This window comes from Limulus polyphemus, unplaced genomic scaffold, assembly GCF_000517525.1.
Source record: "Limulus polyphemus unplaced genomic scaffold, Limulus_polyphemus-2.1.2 Scaffold90, whole genome shotgun sequence".
Lineage (NCBI taxonomy): Eukaryota > Metazoa > Arthropoda > Merostomata > Xiphosura > Limulidae > Limulus > Limulus polyphemus.
The window spans coordinates 656098-679279 of record NW_013665700.1 but is presented as its reverse complement, the minus strand read 5'-3'; the positions used below and the strand labels follow the sequence as shown (position 1 = coordinate 679279).

At 29.5% G+C, this 23182-nt stretch overlaps 1 protein-coding gene across 5 annotated transcripts in view; it reads right to left on the bottom strand.

Moving 5' to 3' along the window:
- Positions 1 to 709: 709 nt before the first annotated feature.
- LOC106468681 (heterogeneous nuclear ribonucleoprotein H3-like) overlaps positions 710 to 23182 on the bottom strand; it is a 35636-nt gene continuing 13163 nt past the window's right edge. For 4 of the 5 annotated variants that reach the window (XM_022397696.1, XM_022397679.1, XM_022397686.1 and 1 more), the window contains exons 4-11: positions 22165 to 22308; positions 14583 to 14721; positions 9700 to 9872; positions 9381 to 9446; positions 6851 to 7041; positions 4771 to 4906; positions 1384 to 1644; positions 710 to 1078 (exon numbers count right to left, since the gene is read on the bottom strand). In XM_022397696.1, the coding sequence (XP_022253404.1) occupies positions 1017 to 1078; positions 1384 to 1644; positions 4771 to 4906; positions 6851 to 7041; positions 9381 to 9446; positions 9700 to 9872; positions 14583 to 14721; positions 22165 to 22308 (1172 nt within the window). In that variant the 3' untranslated portion in view covers positions 710 to 1016. The remainder of the gene's footprint in view (positions 1079 to 1383; positions 1645 to 4770; positions 4907 to 6850; positions 7042 to 9380; positions 9447 to 9699; positions 9873 to 14582; positions 14722 to 22164; positions 22309 to 23182) is intronic. The other variant, XM_022397707.1, reaches the window with a different exon arrangement.

The window sequence follows — 23182 nt, the reverse complement described above, 5'->3', positions numbered from 1 at the left end:
ACATGATGTCCATAATTATATATTTTTTTTTATATAGTTGGTATTGTATAGACTTTATCATTTTGAAATAGAAGTCTACATATATTTTCATTAATGTGAACTTTTGTCCTTTCTTCTTACAAGTATACCCCACCAGCTAAAATAATACAAGGATAATATTGATATCACATGGTGTTACCTATGTAGATATTACACACGTTTTAATTTGGGGATTTGGTTATAATACCTAAAAAAAGGGTATGCAAGTCAAATATATTTTAGGTAATTAAGTATTTTGTGTGAAAGCTAACATACAGTACTAACAAAAATTTTATATATATAGTTTTTTTAAGTGAAACATCTTTATCTGTAATACAAGAAGTCTAAGAATTCAGAATAATTTTCTAAAATGACTAGTTTATTAAATTGGCCATCAAAAACTTAAAATCCACTACTAAGCGCTTAGTCGTTAAACTTTAATTATTTTTTTTATTAAGCTTGTGATTTATTCATGAAATGATTTACTGTATCACTGGAAAATAATTTTTTTTTAGAAAAACATCACTTGTTTTTTTAACTGTCTAAAGCAGTTAAAGTTAAACTTTTAACTGCAATATTACATTTTTATTTCTACTCACTTAAGTGTTCTCTGATAATCCAAAGCTTGGTACTTTGCGAGATTCAACACATACTCAACAACTAACTCCAAAAATGCAAGGCTGACTCAATACAAAATGCAATACCTGTTTATGTATTTTTTAAAGAAACTAACATACATTTTTTGCATTTTTAATCATTTATACATTGATGAAGGAAAAACTAGCTTTACTTATACTCACAAAAATGAAATGACATGCACAACAGGTTATCAATGACTTAATTGTTTTCAGCTCAAACTGAAGCTTGTTGGTAGATCATATAAACGTGTGAAAAAGTATGCAAAGATTATTACTGAAAAATGTCAGATGTTCAAACACATTCTGAATACACCATAAGACAAAAAAAAACGATAACACAATAAAATGAAAATCCTGATGTTAAAAAGCAGTGTAGTTACTTCCACCAATCATACTTTCCATTCCTCCTCCCATGCCACCACCTATGAAAAAAAAAGTTAGAAATGATCAAAGTATTTTATGCTTTTTTCACTACTTTAATATAAAGGCTGAAGGACTGAAAAAATTAAGATCTAAACTAATACACATAACACTGTGTACAACCAACTGATTATATATGTTTTCAAGCATTCTTTTATATAATTGTTTCATATAATATTAAGAATAATATCTGTTACTACAGACTTAAAAAGAAGGAAGTTACCATTGTTCATATTTTTTCATAAAGATAAAAAACATATCATGTAACTGCTCTTTTATTCTTCTGAACTTGATAGAAAATTCTTACCTCCAAACCTTCCCATGCCACCGCCACCTGAGCTCATCTGACTACCCATACCTCCGCCAAATCCACCTTTACTTCCATACCTTCCTCCAGGACTAGACCCTCCAAATCCTCCATAGCCCATCTGATTACCCATACCACCACCAAAACCTTGACCTCCTCCACCACCTCCCATGCCACCCATAACACTGTTGCCAAAGCCACCAGGACCACCTCCCATTGGTTCAGGGGTTGAATTTAAAAATAGCTCTATGTAACGGTGTTCTAAGCAGAAAATAGAAAATGTGGATTAATTTCTTTACTTACTTTAATTATGTTTCACAGATGATGTATGACTTGTATTGTTTAGTCATTTCATGAGGTTAATTTTAAAAAATCAGATAGAAGTATGCCCTGATTAGAAGTTCTTAATGAAGAATGGAGCAAAGTAAATTCAGTATACCATCTGAAATTTGTTAACTTAATGGCGCCAGCACTCCTTCCAAACTGATAATCTATTGTTTTTTTGCTTATGAAACTATTATACTGGTAGTGTTATTCATTCTATTTACAGTATTTTTGTAACAATATAATTAAATTTTAATATTAACTGTGACATGCTTGATAAAAAACTACTGTAATAAATGTTCTTCCTCAACTTATTCTTCAGAACTAAGTAAAAATTGCTTTTCCTTATTTTTTCAATCAGACACGGGCGATAAGGGTGTAATAACCTTAACACCGAGAAAACGGGTCATTCCTACCTCTTTCAGATATATTCAAACATCTCAAGTCAGCAGTACATATTTTAAAACTGGTAAATCTATAATAAAGATACTCACTAGGTCTGTGTATTTTTAATTATATTATTACTATCAAAACCAACTGTCATCCATTAAGAAAACTGAACTGGTGTATTTAAGTGTTTTACACTCGCAAAAAAGAAACCTATCATTCTATAGGTATTTGAAGAACTTGTAGTATTTCGCCCCAATTTAATTCTTCGTATTGTTAGCAGACACTGGGCAGCTTGTATTAAGAAAACTGTTTTGGAGTAATTAAAAATAATAATTACAAACGTAACAAGGCTTAATCATATGTTCATACCTTTGTTATTTTCTTTTTAAAAACTAACATTCATGTTAACATTTAGATTTGCAAGGGAAAGTCCCTTTCAGCCCCTTAATAATTCAATCTAAGCTATTTGTTTACTTAAAAGAAACTGCTGTTTGATATATTAGCAATTTCTGCTACATGTGTTGTAACTTCAGCTTACAAGTTGCAGACTTATAATTTATTTGAATAAGAATTTTCATTCATAAAAAAAAATCTTAATAAGATAGGCTAACAAAGCATATAATATACTAGTCACACCCTGTAGATATATTTAAGTTTTGTTACCAAATTTTCAAAGTTTTTCTTGATATTACCAAACACGTTTATTCAACAGAACACTAACTCACTCTAGGTAAAAAAAAAAAAAAAAGTTACACTACAAACAAAACACATTACCTAGATATAGATAATAAGCATCATTATTTATTGCCGTTCAAAATTAATAATAAAACATACTTTTTATTTTGAAGTTATAAAGTTTCCATTTCCAAATAGGTTATACTACATTACCAAGTATGCTACTCGCAGTTTATTAGATATAATAGGTTCTATATTACAAAATTCCACGGACAGAGCTCATAAACTCACTCTTAATGAGATTTCTTCTGTCATAGTTTGAACATCAGATTTATTCATTTACAGACCACCTTTCTACTATACTAACATTACATTCTACATTACAAAATTCCACGGACAGAGCTCATAAACTCACTCTTAATGAGATTTCTTCTGTCATAGGTTGAACATCAGATTTATTCATTTACAGAGCACCTTTCTACTATACTAACATTACATTCTACATTACAAAATTCCACGGACAGAGCTCATAAACTCACTCTTAATGAGATTTCTTCTGTCATAGTTTGAACATCAGATTTATTCATTTACAGAGCACCTTTCTACTATACTAACATTACATTCTACATTACAAAATTCCACAGACATAGCTCATAAACTCACTCTTAATGAGATTTCTTCTATCACAGTTTGAACATCAGATTTATTCATTTACAGACCACCTTTCTACTATACTGATATTACATGTCAAAAAGTACAGTCCTTAGTATGAGTAAAGTTTGACTCTTGGCATATGGTGGTAATCTGAAAAGGTGGCTGCTGTGAAAACAATAATAGTACATGCCAGGCTCAACACAAAAATTAGTGTATAGTCAATATACAGATTTGTAACTAAAGTGACACCAAACAAGGAAAGCTAAAGCTATACTATAATATATATTGTTCTAAAATCTATTTATTAGATCTTATTACCACTTGTATATTTTGCCTAGTTCATAAAGTTACCTATTTTACTCTTTAAACTGAGTATGTGTGCATGGGATAGTGAAAATTGGACTAGTTGTGTTAAACACAGTTCTTAATATATTTAATAAATTATTTATTTTCCATGATATTCAATTGGTTATTTAAATTACAGTATTAATATTTTTACAGCTTACTGTGAATTTTGTTAATCATTCAATATTTTGATCTTCATAAGCATACATTTTTTGCTGTAAAAGCTATATTCATGTCATCCTATATCACTGTGTCAAGTTTGGTGCTGATTGATCAAGAAATTTGGAAACATATAAGGTACAGATACACACAAAATATTGACATTTATTTATACAGTTTTTGGTGAAATTTGTAAAACCAGTTAATATCTGGAAACTATCTTGTTACACTTTTCCAGTATTTGCACAGAGAAAATACAACCATGCCCAAAGTAACATCATTGAAAAAACAAAAAAAAAAGTGATACTCTCAAAATAAATCTCATCAAAATAGTTAGATATCTACGCCAGACGAGCTGAAAGCCACATAAAAATATGAGATGTAAAATCAATGTCAGTTTTAAAACTTATGCCTCATAACACAACCATGCTCTTTTAATTTAAAATAACCAGTTTATTACAATGAATATCATTAAGCAAAAGATACGAAATGAGTCAGTTTATAAAATTATGCTGTTCCAAAAATAGTAACAGTATATAGGTTTGAATAAAATAAAATTCTTTACCATAATTGCAAAAACAATCTTAATATAGAATTATCAAGTATCAAAGATACTAAGAACTGACAAATATATCAATATAATAATCCTCTATAACTGTATTTCAGTTTCACATTTTTTTAGATAATGCAGGTCAAGGACAAATTACTGATAACTTCTTTTTGGAATATAAACTATATTAAATTATGAAAAAGAAAAAAAAATTACACTCATTTACAAGACTGTTCAGTAAAAATCCTCCAATTAAGCAGGTAAAATAGCCTCAATTCATAAATTCTTACCCATTCTTGCCTTATCTCTGCTCATTGCTTTAACTGCCTCTTCGTGAGTAGCAAATTCCACATCAGCTTCTCCTGATGGCCTTCCTCGCTTGTCATAGAGTATCTGAGCCCCAATAGGCATCAGTGGTCTGAAAAACTAAAGAAGTTTTTTTTTCATAAATTACCCTCTACTAAAAAACCTATTTTGATGCAACGTATTTATATCTAACTTTCATAAAAAGATTCTATGATAATTTTCTTACCCTTACTTTACTACAGACTTTGCATTTATGCCAAATTCTGAATTTTCAAAGCATATTTTTCACTTAAAATGCAAATCTGAATATTGCCTGCATATATGAAAATGAAGATTAAGACAATTAAGGCAACTCACAAAAGCAGACTGTAGTCTCTGATATGGATTAATACTCACTCAACAGTGTGGATCATCAGTGCTGCAGTAATAAATAGCTGTATTAGTCGCGATATGGAAATACCACTTATCACGTGCACTAAATAAGTAAAGTTGCATGTGTGATTGTAAAATGGTGTTTTCATGCAAGCAATAATGACACAGTTGCATGAGCAATTAACAATGCACCTAAAGCAAAATATTTTTGTGTTATCATGAGCAAGCGGGATCACGCACCTCAAATTCAAATGACTGTGTAATGCTTTCTGGAGAACACAGATTCAAAAAATCTAACACTAGGTTACTGTCAAATAAAATCAGTTTGGTAACCTATGACATTCATAAACCCTTGATAACATTGGGTACAAGTAATTAAACATTTTTCTAAAGTTGTTTGTCGTCTTCATTAAATAATGGTTTCTATCCTTCAGTCAGCACTGAAAATTTTAAAAAAAAGTAATATTAGGTCTGTTTACTACATGCTTTAGTCTTATGAGACTGAATTTTCATTTCACATTAAATATCTGCAAAACAATGTGTTGCTGTCAAAAAATACTTTCACAGAAACAAATTTCAAACAGTATTTTTTGTTAGTTTACTGTTCATCTTTATAAGCATTTTTAATGCTGACTGAGCATCACTATTCACTGAATAATATAGCTAAATCTACTAATGAATTAATTTTTCCTACATCACAAAAGTTGAACAAAAAAAGTTACAAATAACCAAAATAGAAAGTATCTTCTTTATAATAAAAATATTTTTCATCTTACATATGCTTGAGTTCAAGGTTGCAACTTGAAAACTAAGTATTACATCTTTATACATTAAAATCAAAACCTGTATCATGAAGGTTTCATTATTTCTATTTTGAAGGATAATTTTACTTGTACTGCTCTTGAAATTAGTGTCACAACTGGATTAAACAATAAAACTTTTTTTTTGAGCTTTTGAATAATCTTCTTACCGAATATTTCATGCGGAAGTACACAAAACAGAAAAAAATTAAAGTTAACTATATATCTACAGCATCACTTAAAATATTTAAGGATTTACATCAAACTGGATGGCAATTTTGACATGGTTTAATAGCCCCCCCCCCCCAATCCTTTCAAGTATCAGTTTCACATAAACGGACAGTAACCTCTTTCTGTTCCCAGTTTAGGTTAATAAAAACTATAATTATGTAGAAGTAAACAATAATCTTTTAAAAAACCAAGGAAAAAAATACATATGAAAGAAAAACACCCAGTAAACTTCAAAATAATAGTTTACATGTCAAATTATATTTACTATTCATGAATTACTCCTCTGAATAAACTGCATATTACTATTGTTTTTTTCAAGTTATTTCAATTTTAATATTGTCTTAGCACATAACACTCTTAATATATGTTATTCTGTTCTGGAGGAACATTTGAATTCCTTGATCTGTATATATAGTGCTTGCAAGCAATGTAGATAAAAAAAACAAAAAACTATCTATTCATTATCAGATTTAATAAATGCTTCTTTTTTTTTTCTAAGTTTCTATCACCAGAACTTCGTCTCTCTCCATATACAAACATACATAATACCATTTTAAGACAAAATATTGATTATAGAGTCATTTCAAATAAACCTTGTCAACTAATATCCATAAAAATTTAAAACAGTTACTTTACCAGGCAAAATAAAATCTATACCTACATCAACAATATCTTGTTGTATAGCTCTGAATGGTAAACCACGCATGTGAACAAAGTGCCCTGAAGGGCCATAGTCATTTCTTCTTCCATCAAAACCATTGTTGCTGCTAAACCTGTTTCCATCAAATCCGCTGTTGCTACTAAACCTGCTACCCAGTCCACCTATACTATCCATAGGTTCCATACTCCTTCCTGAGAAGTTTAAGAGAAATTAAGTTAGAACAAAAATTCATTTAGGAATGACAGTATCTTCTCAACTTACATACACAGTTAGTTCATTAAGTGTTACAACTGAATATTTACTAATTAATGATGGTCATCTGAAATTTATTCTTCCATACACTTATTCAAAAATAGCCACAAATTTAAAAGACAACCAAACAGGAGTTACACGTTTCTCACAAATTCACCAAAAAACTAGAAATGTATACAATTTGCAAAAAAATAACACTACAAAATTGCCAAATTATGAATTGTGTAATACAACACATGCACACTTAGAGGATTTTTTCCCAAGTAGTAATCACATGAAGTTGGAGTTAAGTTAACATGAAATTGTATCCTTCCACACTGCTGTGAACAGAATGTTTCATTCTCCCACTAATGAATTAAAGTGGGTGACAATTATGAATATATAGCTTTGTGTTGCAAGAGATAAAAAAGTTGCAAAAGATAATAAAAATAAAGGAACAGAAATCTACCCACAAAAAGAGAAGGAAAGACAACATGCTTCATTACAATTGTTGTAGGCCTACGTTATTCTTTTAGAACACTGATCATTCTTATTTTTTCAGTTACATTAGAAGAATACACGTTATTGTCACAGTGACAGAATTTAGCTGAATACTAGCATGCTAAGCTAAATTATGGTTATTCCTTGTGTTTTTATGACACAAATAAAATATCAACTGCACTAATACATCTGGTATCACACCACAAAATTCACAGTTTTAAACTTTTTCAGTGCATTTCCAGATCAAAAAGTTAGGTACAGTATCGGTGGGTACAGATAAATGAAAAGTAATGTGGAAAATTATTATTTTGTATATGTATAACAATGAAGTTTACTTGTTTTAGTTTTCTTTTGGTGTACGCAAAAAGCAGACAATGTCCTATAATTATCACAATTTTTCTAGCTTTCTAACTATGCAACAAGAGCCATTAAAACTTTTGCTAAGCCCATTGATGTGTTTCCTGTGGAAATAAAGTTTGAACTGGAAGTGAAATAGACAATTAAAACTTTAGCTTTCTATTGGTTATAAACAATACAGTATTAAATGTCAGAGAGAACTACTGGCAATTTGTTAAGGAGAGGATGACAGGTGAGCATGGCAATAGGGGTCTGATTTTCTAGTTTATGGTTCTGTAAACAAATAAGATTGAAGGCTATAAAAATTATGCTTTGCCTGAGCGATGACAACATTATAATGAGTAATTTATGTTAAATTTCATACTTAGATAAGAGGGGATACCTAGAGAGCAAATGTCACAATTCTCATACTAGGGGAAATGGAGGCTTTTTTAAAATATTGCCTTGATAAAATCAAGAACTTCAGACACATAACAATAAAATTTCGATTATCAGCTATGTTGCAATGCCAAGCTTAATCATATACCATGATAATAAAGCAAAAATGAAATTTTGAATGTAACTCAGTAAAACCTCATGACATGCACACAAAAGGATGTACATAGCAAGAAGGTTGAAATGAATCATAAGGTAGAAAATGAAGTTGCATAAGATATGTTAAAAATACAAATATTTAATTACAAACATTTTGAATTTCTTTTCGATTGTGTAGTCAGCATGAAAAACTCAAAAATAATTGACAAATTTATAAGTACGAAAAATATCATGAGTTCTATGTAAGAAGTTGTTGATACAGAAGGAGGTTATAAAGAAAACAATTAATACATTTACACTTTGCAAATACGTGGTAGGAGAAACTGCAGAAATAAGCATGTACTGAGAAATCATAAATTAAACAATTTAAAGCTTACTGTACTAGGAACTGTACAAGCCAGACTTTTTTATTTTTCACATAATAATGAATATTAACTTGCTGTAACTTTTTTTTATTAAAGCAATCTCAGCCTAGGTAACAAGTTTGTAGCTTGTAATAAGTAAGTTTTATATTGAGTTGAAATGATGCACATGAGTCTCACAGAGTTAAAACAAAATACTAGTAGTTGCAATGTAAATTGATTTAGTTTTTAAATATGTGTAAATATTAAGGTATCTGTTATTACACACTGTTCTTCACAAATCTTAACTTTGGATAATTTTGTAAATAGAACCTTGACAAGAATCATATAAAAATAGTTTATATATATGTAAGCAACCACTAATTTGAAAGAATAAGCATTTTTCATTTAATGTATGTGAAACAACAGTAACTTTCTACTAAAGCATTTTTATATGAACCAGTGCCTCCTGAACAAATGTAATTATGAGGTATTTAATTTCATAAAATAATAAAAAATGGCACATTATTTGGTTCATACTACAATAACAAAAAAACTAAAACTACCTCCTCTGCTTGGTAATCCTCCATAGCTATTTCCAAAATCCCCATAGTTATCGTCATCCATGAAGCCTACAGAATTATAAAAACATTACCAAAGTTTAGTATAAGCAATAATATTTCTTGTTATTAATACTTATTTTTAAAACAATTCTCTTAATATCTAAATTAACTATATACATCAATTAACTTCTCTCTCAGAAAAAATAATGTCAATACAAGTACTTTCTTTTAATTCAAAATAGAAAGATAATGAAAATAAATTTTATCACCTTCTTTTTAAAAATGTGTCTCTAAAACCTAACACTGATTTTTTACTACTGACCTCTAAAACTGCGAGAGCCTCTACTAAGCCCAAAACGGCTACCAAGACCGCTAAACCTATCATTTCTGTCATAGGGGCTTGGCCTAGCTGACATTAGTGTTCTCATTTTAGGATGACCCATTCCTACCACAGTCTTTACTTCCTGAAGGCTGCTCTTGAATATTTCTATGTACCTAATAAAAGTAAAATCTTAATTACTACTGATCTGTTATCAACAAAGGTTATACACACAGGAAATTTTATGATTAGATGCACCAATACTGTTACAAATATATATATATATATATATATTACTGTTTAGTGTATTTCACTTTTTATTTACAGAAGAAAAAAACACTCAGATTAAAATAATAATAAAAAAGTCAACACATAAATATGACAAGAATAAGAATCAAAACTGGTATTGGTTACCAATTAGAATAAATTATTATTGTTGCAAAGTATAACAGAATGTACAATATACATTGACACAAAAAAAAAAAGTAATCCAACTTGTACTCAAAAGCATGGGAATGAAAACACATGAGCCTAAACACAATATTCAAAAAAAGAAATATTTTACCAATAATTGTGTAAAGAAAAATGGCTTGAAACAATAGCCCTTCTAAAATGTATGCAAGTTTACAAAATCTACCTTTATTTCTAAACTTTTTAAACTAAATTGTCATGTTATATTCAGAGATGACTACCACATATTTTTCTGATAAACTAAACCATGGAATTTACTATGTTCATATTTACTTTAGAAATTTACACTCAAACACACATTTCCTAAATTTTTGATATGCATACAGATATAAAGAAATGGTGAAAACTAGTTTTTAAAGATATATTCTAAAACAATCAAAATTAATGTCTCCCTTCAAATACTAACAATAAATATTTCTATGTCAGTTTGTCAATCATTCTTTCCTAATTTATTACATTTCATTATCAACCATGTGTTGTATCCTACTTTTTTCCAAAACATGATAAAACTAATTTTTCTAAAATTATAAAGCACAACATAAAATTGAGATGGTTGTCAAACACACATGCAAAATATTTTTTATTACAGTTAAAATATTCTGAAAAAGTTTCCACCTAATTGCTTTTAATAGCACAGAAATTACTACTTGAGTCTAAGTAATGTTTTATATACTTTGGTGTATTGAAAGCAACCAAACATCAACTACCATTTTTATGCCTAAATGTCTCAAGAAAAATCTTTACCTAACCATAAATGATTCAGAATGTAATAAATTACATTTAATATGATGATTTGCATGCTTAAAATTATAAATAAAACACCACATTATTTAATATAAGAATTATTCTAATAGCCACAAAGATATCTTTATCCACATGTTATACTAAGTTCTAATTCAATCACTGACATTTCAATGCATTTTCTACATTTTTCTTTTGAAATTCATAACTGTTTACATTAATTCAGAAAACGATTTCAGCACTCGTCTGTTTTTCTGAAGTTCAAATATTTGCCAATTCCTAGTTTACTTGTTATTAATTAACTATGGATAATATCAGTGAGTTATATTTATGTGGTATGTAGCCTCAGCCAATGTAATGGAAAAAAAAATTCTATTCTTCATTAATTCACACTCACTGCTTTATATATGCTATCTTTAAATCAAGACAAAAACAAAAATAACTTAAGAGTGATATAAAAGGTTAACAAGACTGAACATGGCCATTTTCATTAATTTTTTTCAATTTGAAATAAAATAGTCAAACAAGAGTTGATAAAAAATTTAGAAATAATTACATTTATTAAATTCACACCTCAGATATTTCAGGCTTTCAATTTCATGATTAAAGTTCAATTTGTATGGCTTCTTGTTGCATTGTTATAACAACATTTACTCGTAAAAAATGTTTAGGCCTAAACAATTTTTGGAGAAGGTTACCATTAGATACAAGTAGTATCTTATTGACGTTTTTTTTTTGTTGGTTAAAATGATGGTGTATTGACATATCATGGTTTTATTGAGTTGCAATCTTTGTAAACATGAAGTTCTTTTATTATGGTTATCAAATAAAATCATCATCAAATCCGATAAATTCCATTTACTATTTACTGATTATGGTAGGCAACTGCAAAATAGTCTGATGACTCAAATCTTTAAAGAATTTTATTTTTATCCTAATCACAGAATGTACATACATAAACTGGCTACTTAATTATTTCTAATTTTAATCATAATGTCTTAAATGAAAACATTATTACCTTTACCAGCAACAGTAAAATATGTTCTCAATACCTAATTATGTATTTATCTGATTTACAAAAGATCAATTTGGGAATACTACATATTATAAAAATAAACAAAACACCAAGTGCATAGTGGTATTAAGTCAACACCAGCAATTAATTTGATAAGGATGAAATATCCAGATTAACTTTAAAAAAATTGTGGCAAACATTTATTTTTTTGACAAAAATAGTTACTTTTATAAAATTTGCATATGGTGACCTACAGAAGAGTAAGATTAACCCCACGTTAGAGTAATGCAGTAATTGAAAAGGGTACGATGGTAGCATACATGTATTATTCTTGTAAATGTGTGGAGGGAGGAGTGTAATAATTGATTAATGTAATGTAACTGATTATGGAGCACATCAATTAGTTGATTAGCAAACACTACTAATTACCCAGCTTTATTCAAAAATATGATAGAGAGCAATCACTACAGTTAAACAAAATAAAATTATCAATTGTACTGTTCAAGCTTTATGTAGATATTACTAGTGATGTTCATAGTAATGCAATTTAAAAGTAAAGTGAAAGCCATAGCATTTAATTTGACATTGGAAATAAACACTGCAGTTAATCAAAAATACTTTTGAATGCAATTGATAAAGTTGGAAAGGCAAGAGTATAACAGTTATTTAGTAAAAGACTAAAGAAATTTATAAACTGCTACCAATTTCCCACTGATTCTACCATTATCAAGTTGTAGTAGCCCAGGCTCAAGGAAGATTAGATATGGAATCTGCCTAAAGAAATTTTCAAAACTAAAACATAATAAATAAATTTCGGCAATTAATGTATGAGAAAATACTACAGTATTTTAAGTATTAAGGTAACTGGTAATATAAATTTCTCTATTTTCTATTCTGTCTATTTCATAGCCATGTCTAAAGACAAGTGCTTATACAAAAAGTAATCAATAATGTTTTTGGTCCTGACAACTTACATAAAATTTTAAAATCATGTTTAGACACGAGCTAGCATTCCACATTACTTTGTAATAATTGTGGTCACTCATTATTTAAATACCAGAAATAATGAAAGTATACTTATTAATTATAAAGCAGCTTAATATTTATTTTTTGTGAAAACCATATGCAAATAACTAATACAAGCACAGAGCGAGAAAAAATTGAGACATAACAACTAATAAGGTAGTTCTATCTCTGATATGTTTGATGCAATAGTCATGAATAACTCATTTGATAATTATTATAACTTATATGTCTGAGTAGTTTTATAACACAATACTGGAAGAAGTATAGAAGTCTATTCATTTAAAAATAGGTTACTTTTTCTTCACAATTGTTCAATTATCAATTATTCGGTAATATGTTTCACCATGTATGCACAAATTCATCATTTTATGATTTCTAGTTGTTTTTTTTTATCTATAGTATTTAACTATACAATTCATTTTTATACCTCGAAATACGTATACTAACATGTTACACATAATAGAAAATTTAATATGCAATCTAAAAAAACATCTTTTCATTTCAGTGACCCAAGGGCTGTCATGTGTTTATAATGTATGTACTTTTAATAAATTTTGGTATAACATTTTATTCCAAGCTGTTAAAAATGCAAATTTTCAATTGCTCAGTAAAATAATCATAACTGTGTACTGCCTGTTATTTAAGTTAATACTTTAGAAATCTGACTTAAATGTAAATCTGTATGCTCTTACTAAATATGTATAAAAATATTCATGCAAAAAATGACTTTCATCATTTATTGAATAACTCTTTAATTTACATACCATAATAATGATAATCATTTAACACCAAATAAATATTATTAGATATTAAAACCATGCTATCTATTGTGCATATGGCTGTACAAAATGGAATATTGCTTTGCATGCCTTTACCTATTCAAAAATTAACAGCAGTTGTGAAGTTAGATACATTTTTTTTGTTTTATACGTTTCCTTGTTACATTACTTTCTGTTTAAAAACACTTTATCAGAAAAGAGCAATTTCATGATAAAAACAAGAACTTCCTCTGCTACTACAAAATATTAATTTTGAGTTTTTAGGAAAGGAATCGAAATAACACCACAGACTGTGTTGGAAAAAATCTTGCACAAATATATAAGCTAAACAACTATTAAATATTTGTAATAGTACACTAATTCTGTTTTCACTTATCTACAAGAAATACTGTTTAAGAATAGAGTGGTAAATGCTTTTTACACAAACAAAATTTACTTTATTATACATCTGTAACTATGTAAAACAGCCATTAATATAATAGTTGTAAAACCTTTGAGAGAACAGTTTTAAGAACTCAACATTTGTCAAAGCTGCACATAGATTATTATTAAAACAACCTTATTTTTACTAAAACAACTGCTTAAAAACTACTGGTAATATATAAAAAATAAAAGCAGAAAACATATTATAAGAAAATGATTAACAATACTTACATCACAGAAAAATACAACTGTTATATATCCACACCCAGATCCCATGGTAGCCAAAGTACACGAATGTTGAATACAATAAAACACCCTTCACTGAAGAACATAACACACCCACCAACTTCATAAAAATGTTTAAGAATTAACAATAAATGAGAGCCCAAATGACGGGCATGAAAACACCGCCTGGAAGCCCTTTTTCCCACCTGTGCCCAATTTTTTCCTTGTGTTTCCCCATCGCCTTTTCAGCTATATCCCGAGAAGCAAACTGCACATAAGCCTCCCCTGTGCTCCTCCCCTGGATGTCTGTTGGTAGTGTGATCCCATTCGGAACAATCTCCAACCCTTCAGTTGAAATCCAACCCAACAAAAACAAGATGATACATAAAACGTCCCAGGTGGTAAAAACTGATAATCTCACATAAAAACTATCAAAAACAATGATGTGATCAAGCTGTCAATTCTCTTTCTTAATGAGATCAACTGCTTTGGGAATTGGAATTAAAATTTCAGAGCCTCTAATTTTATTTTCAGTATATTTTCACCCATTATACTAAGTAAACCACAGTTGTTATATTACAATGTAATGTAATGAAATTAATCATTTTTCATAGATCAAAAGAATAAATTTTCCAAACAGAAAATGTGGAACAAAGATTAATTTTTTGTGAATGTATATTATATATATATTTAATGTAACATAGTTTACAAATATAGTACAATGCTCAATGTGAAAATCAACTAAATAATTAGCTCTGAAGAAATGTCTAAACTTTGACAAATATACCAGTCAAGTTTCTTTTTTTTCATAAAATAGTTTCATCTACATAGTTAAAGGCCACTCAAATATTAAAACATTTTAAATAACATACTTAATACGAATAGCATATTCTAAATATATATTTTAAGTTACGCAGATTTAACCCTAAGCCCACCATAAGTTAAATAACCATCACAAGAAGACACTAATTAAACTTTTTCAAAGAGAACCAAACTTTTGTTGTTCTTCACAAAGCAGTCTTCTTGTATCATTAAATACTCAAGTCAAAGTTTTCATAGAAAAGATAGATCAATGTAAGAATTACATCTGTCAGTGTTACTAGTGTATGTATCTGCCACTATATATTCTAGTCTTTTTGCACTAGATCATACCAGCTACTTTTATGCTGCTTAACAGACACTGTTAGAAGAAAAATAAAAAAAAAAGATTAAAAAAATGACAAGATTACGTAGTTATACAACTGTCACAAAGTATAAATTAGTATTGACCGGTTTTCATATTTTTTTTTTTTTATGATAAACTACTTAATTCATTGGAAATACATGAATTTATTATACTTTCTGCACTTACTACATAAAAAGCAAAGCTTAACTTGGCATCAATAATTTAAAAAACAACAGATAACAGGACTTTAAAAGAGATTCTTAACAAATATGAAAATATATTCAACCATACTACTACTTAACCTTCATCCCTGTAACTCAAATATTCAGATCTGATAATTAAATACAAAGAAAAGCTGAATACATCTTAATACACAAATTCACTCATTCAGCATACCAAGGAAGAAATTGTTAATGCACTGTATGAAAACATTTCCTCCAATTCACCAAATGCAAAGTGAAAATATCTAAAGAAACAATGTTTTTTTTAGAATATTTAAATGCACAACCTCAGAGTTATTGTGAAATTAATTAAATGTGCCATAATACAAACATTTAAACACAATACTTGATCTCCTACATTAGAGAAAACTAAGCCTTTAGACAGCAACAAAAATACCAAATATAATTGTGACTTTCAAGTCACATTTTTACATTTAATCTTTTAATCAGTTTACTTCTGAAAAATAATAATGTAATATGTTCTAATGATTTATTAGAAAAGTTATAAGTTAAAACTTTTATCACAGCTGCCATTAAAAACATTGTGCAAATTTTGGGGATTATTTTTTTGTCATCATATCAGCAAAAGACTTGACCATTTTCATAATTAAAATTAGCATGATTTATTGAGAAGGAACTTCTCTTGAATAAAGCATAAACACCTAAATTATAATTCTTTTAGTTTTCCTCCTTCCTAATATTTCAACCTCTGCTACACAATAAACGTACAATTAACTTACATAAGCTTTATGCAATGATTTTTAAGAAACAGATTTTACATGAAAGGTTCTGAGCCACCACTTATATTCTTTGTGGAGACAATTTTAAGCTGTAACTTGTTACATCTAGCCTTGTACATGATAGAACATTTTGGGATCTAATACTATCTAAGATCGTATTGGGTATTTGCCCAAACAAAACCTCAAAAAACAATTACTGAAAAATTAATACGTACATGTGAAAAACAGATTTCTTAATTCTGCTTTTTTTTGTTTATTTCACTTGCACTTTTATTCTGCATTTTGTGATACTCTTTTTTGACAACTTTTTAATGTTTTGGATGCAACATGTTCTAACAGTAACTATTAAACTTTAGTAACCTCTTGTCACACATATACATACTAGCAGTGTAGCCCTAGTTTTCGAAAATACAACATCCTACTCTCTCTGTTTCCCCCGTTCCATATTTCGATAAGTAACAAATATGTTGTAAATTTATGGACCCCCCCCCCAAAAAAAAACCCTTAGGTTTGATTTTTTTAAAATAAACTACAAACCTGTTTCAAATCAGGGCTTCCTTTTGAACGATGTTTTTTGTTTTTCTTTTACTGTCAAGGATAAATAGGCCTTTATGAAAAATATTTAGATTACCTTATTCTCAAGTTTGGACATCTGGGAACTTTGCCCTCCTACAGTGCAATGTCCACACAGCAAACAAAAAGTGTGACAAAGGGGAAATTTTTTTAATTTTGTACACTTGCCCACTGTATACTTATATTTGTGTTTGAGACAAACTTTTGTTTTTCCAAACCTGTAAATATGGTGAAGAGTGCTTGTGTATTCAATTGCAAAAAGACCTGAACTTTCCTTCTATTTAATACCCAGTCAAGCTACTGAAAAGGAGAGAAGCCAAGGCCAGACAGGTCCACCTACAAGAAGAAAAACCATTGACAAAATACTTCAACAAATGGGCTTTAACAGGGCCAGACAGGGATCTATAAATCCAAGTACCAAGCTTCAAACAATAGAATGAAAGGAAAGAAGAGTGTTATAGCTGACAGCTATCAATCTCGGAACACAGGAAGCAAGAAGAAGAATGTAGGAGCTAAAGTCTGAATATAACTATGCGTGTTCAGTATATTTTATATCATGTAAATGTTGTCTTCCGTTTTTTTTAATACAAGGTAATTGTACACATCCAGGTATTGCACACTGGGCAATATTGTTGGGTTGTTGATTCACAAGTTGCTTACAATCAAACAATAATTGAAGAATTTGCACAGCAGCTTCAGCAGTAATACGTGCATAGGGTAGACCTATATAAATTGTGTATATGCAGCTGTACTCGCTTCGCTATTTTAAGCCCCTTTGTTAAGATAGCAGTTGTGTTACCAGACAAAATCACATGACTGTGACGTCACGTTAACCTCAAGAATACACGTATGAGTACTCGTTCTGGGGAACAGGATAAACCTAGCTCTATTCCCCCTATCCCCCATCATCCCTTTTCAAATATTAAAATTTTAAATGTAAATATGTATGTAATATTATGTTGAATTTGCTTTAATGTAAATTTAATATATTTTTATGAATGTGATACCATATTCACATTATGATAATGATGTATGAAATATACTACAAACAAAATGCAATATTGTACTTTATAATGTATGAAAAGAAAAAAAATCCACCACCCGGAGAAAAAAAAAGTAGAATAAAATTCATTCACTGACTTGACTTTAATCTCATTGTACACAATTAGTATTATAACTTAAGCCTTATTCTTTTTACTTATTATATTATATCATTTTATTATATTTTATAGGCTAGGTCTACTGTTTGCTTTTTCACACACAACATTGTAATTCTGCATACATTTCTTTTGTGTGTGTGTGGAGTTAAATATATGATGTATTAGTAGATGTATAGTTAATGATCTATAACAAAATAGGCCTATAATGCTATATTCTAAATTAAATGTTAACTCAAACTTACCACAAAATGTCAAGTCTGGGTAGAATTTATTCATGTAATGTATATGTTAACGATAAAATTACTGGTTCGGCTAGCAGACAATAAACACGTATATCAACTAAAAATTGTTGTTCTGCACACCTTCACGTGAGGCAAGTGTGACCTGCGCAGACAAAAAAGCAAGCAAACAAACAAACAGAGATTTTCAGTACTACATATAGATATACATATACACACTTTGACAGTTGTCAAGAGGTTTGACAGTACTAGCTTCTGACAAGCATACAAGTTTGTACCTGTTAAACAACTTCTTCCCTGATATTGCAGAAGATGGCTTACAATGCTTAAAATCAAAAGTGAGGAATTTGGTATGAAATTTTTTGTTCTTAAATATTTTCTTATTTTTATTATTTATTTTAGATCCTAAAACTATAGGCATTTTTGTCATGGAATTATACTTAAATAACTGTGTGTGTGTGTGTGTGTGTGTGTGTGTGTGTGTTTTGAATTTTGCGCAAAGCTACACGAGGGCTATCTGCACTAGTCGTCCCTAATTTACCAGTGTAAGACTAGAGCAAAGGCAGCTAGTCATCACCACTCACCACCAACTCTTGGGCTACTCTTTTACCAACGAATAGTGGGATTGGCCATCACATTATAATGCCCCCACAGGGCGAGCATGTTTGGTGGGACAGGGATTCAAACCCGCCATCAGATTGCGAGTCGAGCGCACTAACCACCTGGCCATGCCGGGCCTGCTTAAATAACGAACTAACAGTATTTTCTTACAATGAAATTTTACTTATTTGACTATTTGTTTGATTATATTCATATTAATAACTTCAAAAACATTTTAGAAGATTTATATTTTAATGTACTTCCAAGCAGACTAAAATGAATTTTTCTCATAATGCACTATGTCAAAAGCAGGTGTATCCTCAAGGTCTGTATGTTGCTTACAGATGTATTTGGTAGTAATTTTTTTTTTTTATTCTGCAGACATTTTGCAGCTTTACAGTATCTTTCAGGTCCTATCAATGATTTTCCATTAAAGAACAACTGCCAAAATTCTTCAATATAACTAAGCATTTCATAGTTGTCTTTGTTAAGAAAGAAAATCAGTTATTGTTTTATTAAGAAATTGTGTTAACAGTGGTTAACTTTAATATTATTTGTTTCAAATTGGTAAGAAAAAGTTATGAGGCTAAGCCTATTCTATGTTGAGCATTAATTCAAGTTATTTTGTGGGGCAAGTAAAGATGTAAAATAAAAAAGACAAAGAAACACCAGTCATAAAGATGGTTAACTATTTTATCAAGTGGTGGAAACTACACTACAAAATTTAACATATAATATTATCTTATGTATAGTGTAATGTTATGTTGTTTGTATGTTTTTTATCACAGTAAATGGGTATCTCCCTCCATCCCAACAGAAGATGGTAGATTTTGTCTTGGAAGACATGGTAATGATCTTGTTTGTATTAAGATAATACAAAACATCAGCTTGTTTTGCATTAAAAGATTGATTGACCACATATGGTAACAGGTATAATTTTAGCTTAGTGAATTTAAATCTAATCTGGTCCAGCTCTCTTGGTCATATGCTTCTGAACTCACCAAGGGACAACAATCTTACACATCTATAAAATTGTTTGCCTGGAACTTGATGTATACATTTACTTTTATACCAGTGTTTGAATGTTTATTTTGAGAAAGAATACTCAATGAATATTGGATTAAAGCACGTACAATGATATTGCATGGATGTTAATAACAAATAAAGATAATGCACAAATGTTTGCTGATATTTAAATATAGATACTAATGTTCAAAATTTTTAGAGTTAAATGAGAGTACGTAAATGAATAATGGATTCAAAGAAATAAAATGAATACTGTATGATAGTTACCAGGAAATAAAAGGATAATGCACGACTCTTTGCTTATAATTAAATATCTATTATAATACTTAGAAATAAATGAAATTGATAACCTTTTCCTTTTATTTATTTATTTCTAAGCAGCCACCTTTCCAACACTGGCTACAGACAGTAAAAAATGGCACAGGCATATGATGTTGCAGCCTTGAACACTCACACTTATTTTTTGTATTGTTATTATTATTACATTTGTAACAGGTAAGGCATGTGAAACGTGGTTAAATCTGGTAGATGGTGTATCTCTACTTCTGCAGATGCCTGATAATCCATGCGTTATAAGTTGTAACTGGATGTTATTTTTTATGGTGTTGTAGTTGCTATTGTTTGTTTGTTTTTTTGTCTGATTTTCTTAGTTTACATAACTATATTCATCATAGGTTTAGAAGAGTTGTTTCCAAGCTTTCCTCCCTAAGATTTAAAGTTAATTAAGTTGCTTTAGATACCCTAATGTGATTAACCACACACACATACACAGATGAAAGAAAATTACAAGTTTTGTAACAATAAAATAGTACTAAAATAGTAAGAGCACAAATTTCTGAATTTAAAACCCAATATCTATTTATTGGTAGGCATAGGGTTAAACCTATATTCAAGTAAGATCAACTGATCATTTGTAGTAATAAATAAATAGTTAAGTTTTTACAATGCTCCAGATAAGATGTGTACTTGCATAAATATGCATTCTTTTAAATAAAATGCATTCTAAAAAAAAAAAAAAACTGTGCATAACAAATATGCATACTATTCACCAATAAGGATATCATTCACATATATGTATTTGCTAGTTGGAAATAAAAAACAAACACAAAGCATCAGAGATCATTCTCACCTGATCGATAAGTTACACAGTGATTTGTGGGAGTTGATTTAAAGTCCTTTACATCAAATCCTACAAAGTGTTTGCATTCCATTCCACCACTATATGGAGGCCTACTGTATTTCTTTGGTTTGCTCTCCCAAGTAGTATTGAAGAGCTGTGATTTTGGTAAAATTATAGCCTACTGCACAAGGAGTAGTGAATCAAATAATAGATTAAGCCTCTATATCCATCATTCACAAATTCTTTTCTTTACTGAAATTACAAGTTTTAGTAAGGTAAAGAAAAATTCATAAACGAGTTACACAGTCATTACCAGTAGTTCAGGGTTACACTTAAACTGAAATATTTACCAGTCTAATTATATTCACTGATACTAGCAAAGTGCTTATTGCATTGAATTTATGCTATAAACTGCCTTGAATGGTCCTTAATAGGATGTTAATTCAGCAATAAGAAGAACAAGAGCCTATTAAACACAGCAAAAATGACACCAAAATGTCAGGTGTTGGATAACACAAAAAAAAGTAACTGAGCCTCAAATTAATACACAAGTTCTCAGCACTGACTTTTGATTTTTGGCATTGCAGTTTATTTTAAGGAGTAAAATACTTGTTATGTCAAAAGCTTATCTGGAGCACTGTTTTTATACAGTCAAGTTTTAATAAAATAACCTTTACAGAAAGGTTAATTCCAATTATTATATTACAAGTTTGAATTTTTTTTTCTTTATGTCATGAATTTTCATACTTTCTTTAAGATGTAATTTTTCTCTAATGAATTTAAGTACTGACAATTTTCTGGATTATCTCAATGCTTATAAGAACAAGAATGTCATGCCAATAACAGATCTTATGGGCAATAAATAATTGCAAATTTTTTTACTGAAATGGGAAAACACTTTTTTTTAAATAAAGTAAATACCTGTACAATACTCTTTAGTTTACCTGCAAAAAACTGGGCAAGCTCTTCTTTCGAACACCCAAATGGGAGCCCTCTGAGTCTCACACAGCCATCATTTAAAGCATCCTGTTGATGAGCTCCTGTCCGTTTTATAACCCAGTCCATTTCACTTCTCTTGGATCTGAAAACTTTTCAAGACATTTTCACAAAAGTGATGACAGATGAGAAATATTAACATTCAAAAAAAAAAAGCATAAACCACCCCATTTAAATTATAAGTTACATTTTCTGTGTGAAAAGATATCAAAGAAGTATAAAAGTTTATCTTCATACAGTTTTGGTTCACCATGGCAGTTCTACAGCATGACAATATAAATCATTAAACTGCAGACTACACTTTTATAAAAGAGTGTGATGACGATACTAATCCTTCCATAGCATCAAGCCACATTTATCTGCTTTAGATCTGTGGGAAATTTTACATTTTATAACATTTTTATTGTCAAACCTTAATATAATTTAAATATTCCTTGTGGCTACAGAGGTGTTGTTTCCCTTCTTGTATTCAAATGGCATTACATGTCGAATGTGTGTCTCATCATGTGCCATCACTATAAGGGATTAGAGTATACTAAACTTTTAAACATTATACAGGCTACACTAACACAACGTTTAGATGGTTCGTTTAACTATTATACGTGGTGTACGTTTCTTGGGGGGTGGTTAATGAAAGTGTTCCAAAATGCGACATTAATAACTTTATACATTACCTTTAATTTTCTTTACTCCAACTGTAGCAAAAGCCAAAAAATATGAAATCAAAAACACTTTTTTTTTTAAACTTGAATGAATGAAGATTATAAGAGATAACTACAATGGTTATCTTAAAAGCTTTAGACCTTTTAACTTTTCATAATTGCTTTCAAGACAAGGGATATTATTGTTTCAATGTATAGATCACTTGTGAGGCCTCATTTGGAGTACTGTTTACTAATTTTGGGCTCCCTTCCTCAAGAAGGACATTGAATTGTTGGAGAAGGTTCAGAGAAGAGCCACTAGGAT